A 4,288-nucleotide genomic window follows, 5' to 3' on the forward strand; every position below is an offset into this window, starting at 1 on the left:
GGACTTCCGGTGCTCGGCTTTGCATGCTGAGCACGTTGCAGAGAGACCCTCGGCGTCCTGGACGGCCGTCTGCGACGCCCGCCAGCCGCGCGCTGCGGAAGGACTCTGGGATGCCCGCGATGGTGAGGCGGAGACGGGGCCGGGAGGGTGGAGCGGGCCTGCTGGGGGCAGGAGCGGGGTTGGGCGGGCGGGCGCGGGGCTGCGTGCTCGGTGGGCAGCCGGCGGCTCCGAGCTGTGCGCCTGCGGTGCGGTGCGGGCTCACTCCCTCCTCTCAGACCTCCGCCTGTTCTCTGCATGGCGAATTCCTGAATTTCCAGTGTTGCCTCCCATTGCCATACTCATAGTCAGTGTTGCCAGGGCCGTGAGAATGCAGACTAAGGCTTAGCATTGCAGATGATGTGACCAGGTAGGAGAGCGTCCCGAGCACGCCTTGCGCACTTCACAACCCTAACAGCAGCTTAGTTATTTAAATCCGGTCCCTGCTGACAGTGATGAAAAAAGAGCTTGAGATCTCAGGACATTGCTGAATGAGAGCCTGAGCTCAAGGACAGGATCGGTGTTTCCTCCGGGGTCTCTGCCTACTGGCATCTCTGTGCTCACCCTCCAGGGCTAGTCTCAGGCATAGAATGAGGAAGGGGAGACAGCATTTCACTCTGCAATTTGGATGACTCATAACTCAGTTTGTATCCTAGGCTGGCCTCCAACTCAGAGAACCTCCTGCCACAGCCTCCTGAATGCTGGTGTTTAGACTTTGTGTTAGTTGATACATTGTGTCAACTTGGCTGAATCAGCTCCGGAAATTCTCAGCGTGGGGCCTAGCCCTGCCCGAGGCCAGGGCCCAGGAATTGAGAAAGGCTTCCTGCCGCCCTGCCCGACTTCCCTGGAGAAGTCCCAGTCTTACGAGGAGCTTGATCTTGGCAGCCGCGCCCCTTTGGAGGAGCTAGGAACGCCATGGAGCACCAGTCTTGGCAATCCGTGTAGAAGGAAGAGAGAGGCTTGGTGGATGCTGCAGCTGCTGCTCCTCCTCTGCTCTTCCTTGTTTTCTGCCGCATGAACTGCTGTCCTTTGCCCTGGAGCCAGTGGAATATGGACTGAACCCTCCAGTAACTGTGAGCTAAATAAACCTTTCCTTAGGTATTTGTCCCAGCAATGAGTAAAAAGTAACAGACATGCAGCACTGTGCTTAGCTTTGACCACTTTTTTGTTTTGTTTGTTTTCCAAGCCAGGGTCTCGCTAAGCAGTTTGGGCTGGCCTTGTGCTCACTTTTGCAGCCCCCTGGCTGGTCTCAAACTCTCAGTGATCCTGCTTTCTCAACCTCCCTAGTGCTGAGATACAGGCGTGGGCCATGTTGCTGGGTTCTAGGCCACACGTTGGGCACCCGCCTCTGGGCTGAGACTGCTTGGCATGTGCGGCTGGGGATCGAACTTGGGTCCTGGTGCTTGCCTGGTAGGGGCTCGTGCCTGCGAGCTATCTCTCTGGCCCCTTTGTCCATTTGTAATACATTTCATTGTGAACGTCCCTTGGGTTAGTCACCGTATTTACCCTTTCTAACTCAGATAAAATCTGTAGACTCTTTACTTCACCTGTGTATGGAGACCTTTTTAGAAAGAGACATTCAGCCGGCGAGATAGCTCAGTGGACTAAGTGCCTGCGTAGGCAAGGACAGGGACAGGATTCAATCACCACACTGGCCTAGCCCCTGGGCACGCTGACCGGCCAAGGAGACTGGATGTGGTGGCGCACACTGGTAATCCCAGCACTGGGGAGGCTGAAAACAAGAGGATCACTGCTAGACTGAGCTGCGTAGTGAGACCCTGTATGACATACATAAATAAATATATTAAAAAGTGACCTTTGGGGCCGGGGAGATGGCTCAGTGGAATAAGCGCTTCCCTGGCAAGCACAAGGGCCTGAGTTCAATCCCCAGTTCTGAAAAAAAAAAAAAAAAAAAAAAAGTGACTTTCATCAGATGGTCTCCTGTGTTGGATGTTGTATTTCTCAGGGTTTTCTAGGGCAGCTGCACTAGAACAGCATGAGTTCTGCTTGGAAAAGGGAAGTCTCTAGTGGGGATTTTGACTCGCAGGTGTGCCTACTGTACTTTGACTTTGTTTTTATTTGTTCCTATGCAGAGGTCCCCTACACTGGGAATATTCTCAGACATTCATCCCCGTGAAAGGGGATCAGAGCTGGACGTGGCAGAAACGCGTGGAGTCTCAGCACATGGGAGGCTGAGGCAGGAAGACTGGTGTGAGTTCGGTGCCAGAAATGACTGCAAAGTTCGCCCAAGTGCTGCCTCGGTCGCACAGTGACACCCTGTGTCAAGGCAGGAAAAAGTGAAAAGTAAATGTGAAAGAACAGAGTAGAACTTTTTACCGAAGACACAGTGCTGAGCAGTTTAACACAGGACAGCAAGCATGTTCAAGTGTGCAGAGAAAATACTCTCAATCCCAGGAGCGATTTATGCTGATTCTGGGAATCTCTTCATCTCCTGTAAACTAGGCTCAGCATCTGTGTAACTCTACTGGGGTGCTCACTGCTGTAATCCCACTTTTTTTTTCATCAGTAGAGACTTTAAAAATAGATATTTAAAGGTAGATCATGTAAGTTCTTTTTTTTTTTTTTTTTTTTGGCGGAACCGGGGATTGAACTCAGGCCTTTGCACTTGCCAGGGAAGCGCTTATTCCACTGAGCCATCTCCCCAGCCCCTTAAAGGTAGATCATGTAGAGGCCTCTTGAAAACAGTATCATTCACTGGGAGGGGAAAACTGCACAAAGACATTTTGTACCAGTGTAGGAAGCTGCTCCTCATGCTGATCGGCCAGCAGGATGCTTTACATCATGGTCCGGGACATGGCCTTGCAGGAGAGAAATGGCGGCAGTCGCATGGAGCTGCACAGGACAAGGGGCCCGAAGTAGGCCAGCTCGTCATGCCTGGACTTGGTCTGCTAGGCAGCCAGCACCAGGGGCCTGTTCTCATGTGGGAGGCTCTTGGACACCCACAAATGCAAGAAGTTCTCGTCTGCAGTGTCCACCTTGATGCCGTAGTTGGTCCCAGCCACCAGCTGGCACTTGAAGGACAAGGCCTTGACAGCTGAGTACTTCTGCTTTTCCTTCTCTTCAAGCTGGGCCCTCACTGCGTCTGCGAGCTCCTGCATCTCGGTCGTGGCCGGCTGCGTGGTGGAAGGTGGCCCTCACATCATCCTGGCGACGAGCTCCCTGAGTCTCAAGGTCACTGCGGTCCTGAGGGACCTGCTGTCATGCTCCGTCCATAATCCCATGTCTTCCATCACCTTAATGAGTTCAAGGTGGTTGTGTCTAGTGATACCTTTTTCAAATGCCTTTTACTATGTGGTGATTTACATTTTAATCTGGTTTATATCACTTCTGAGTATGATCTCAAGTTATATCCGTTTACCTATAAAGGTCTCCCTTTTGGGGCTGGAGAGATGGCTCAGTAGAATAAGCAGTTGCCTGGCAAGCGCAAGGGCCTGAGTTCAGTCCCTGGTTCTGCCACAAAAAAAAAGTCTCCATTTTACACTTCTTTGTAGTTGAATAGTACTCCACTGTATAAAAAGATCACATCTGTTTTATATCTTCCTTGCAGGATGGGTGTTCAGGTTGCTTCCAAGAGCTAGCAATTCAGTTTTTGCCACTAGGAACATGGCTGCACATGTATTCTGTGGTACGAAGTTTTTAATCCTCCTGAGAAGACACCGAGGGGGAGAAAGCAGGGTCAAAACCTAATGCTAGGTTTTGAGGAATCTCCATACTGATTTTTTCCCCTTAATGTTATTGAGAAACAAATAGCAATGAGACAGTTTCAAATCAAATTGGTGGGACAGTTTCAGTAATTAACTCATTGCATACATTCTTCCTAGTGGTTACTCCATACTGATTTCCACAGTGATTACACCACTCTACACTGCTACAAGCTGTACAGAGGGGTTCCTTCTTCCTCAGAGCCCCTCCAGTCTTTGTTATTTGTTGATTTTTTGACGATAGCTATCCTTTCTGGGGTGAGAGAAAATCTCAGTGTTATTTTAATTTGCATCTTTCAAATCACCAGTGATGTTGAACATTTTGTATTTGCTGTTTGTGTTTCCTCATCTGAAAAGTTAGGGCTCGTCTCCAATTCCCATTGATAGTTTTGGTATTAAGTTTGGGGTGACTAATTTTTTGAGAACTTTTATATTGTTGATATAACAAACATTTATATCCACACTGTATGCTTCATCTTCACCCTGTTGGTTTTTCTTGCTGTGAAAAAGCTTTTTAGCAAGATGAAATT

The 4,288-nt window shown here is 49.7% G+C and overlaps 2 protein-coding genes across 2 annotated transcripts in view; both read right to left on the bottom strand.

The window, feature by feature from the left end:
* LOC111814145 (zinc finger protein 431-like) overlaps positions 1-4,288 on the bottom strand; it is a 629,125-nt gene that overhangs the window by 173,230 nt on the left and 451,607 nt on the right. The window lies entirely within an intron of this gene.
* LOC101561645 (cystatin-B-like) lies at positions 2,946-3,155 on the bottom strand. Its single transcript, XM_023706909.1, has one exon. The coding sequence runs from the start codon at positions 3,153-3,155 to the stop codon at positions 2,946-2,948; it is 210 nt and encodes a 69-aa protein (XP_023562677.1).

This window comes from Octodon degus, unplaced genomic scaffold (assembly GCF_000260255.1).
Source record: "Octodon degus isolate 3935 unplaced genomic scaffold, OctDeg1.0 scaffold00274, whole genome shotgun sequence".
In the NCBI taxonomy this organism is placed as follows: Eukaryota; Metazoa; Chordata; class Mammalia; order Rodentia; family Octodontidae; genus Octodon; species Octodon degus.

Excerpts from the sequence above, each read along its gene's own strand:
- LOC101561645 (XM_023706909.1), bottom strand. The coding sequence starts at position 3,155 with ATGCAGGAGCTCGCAGACGCAGTGAGGGCCCAGCTTGAAGAGAAGGAA.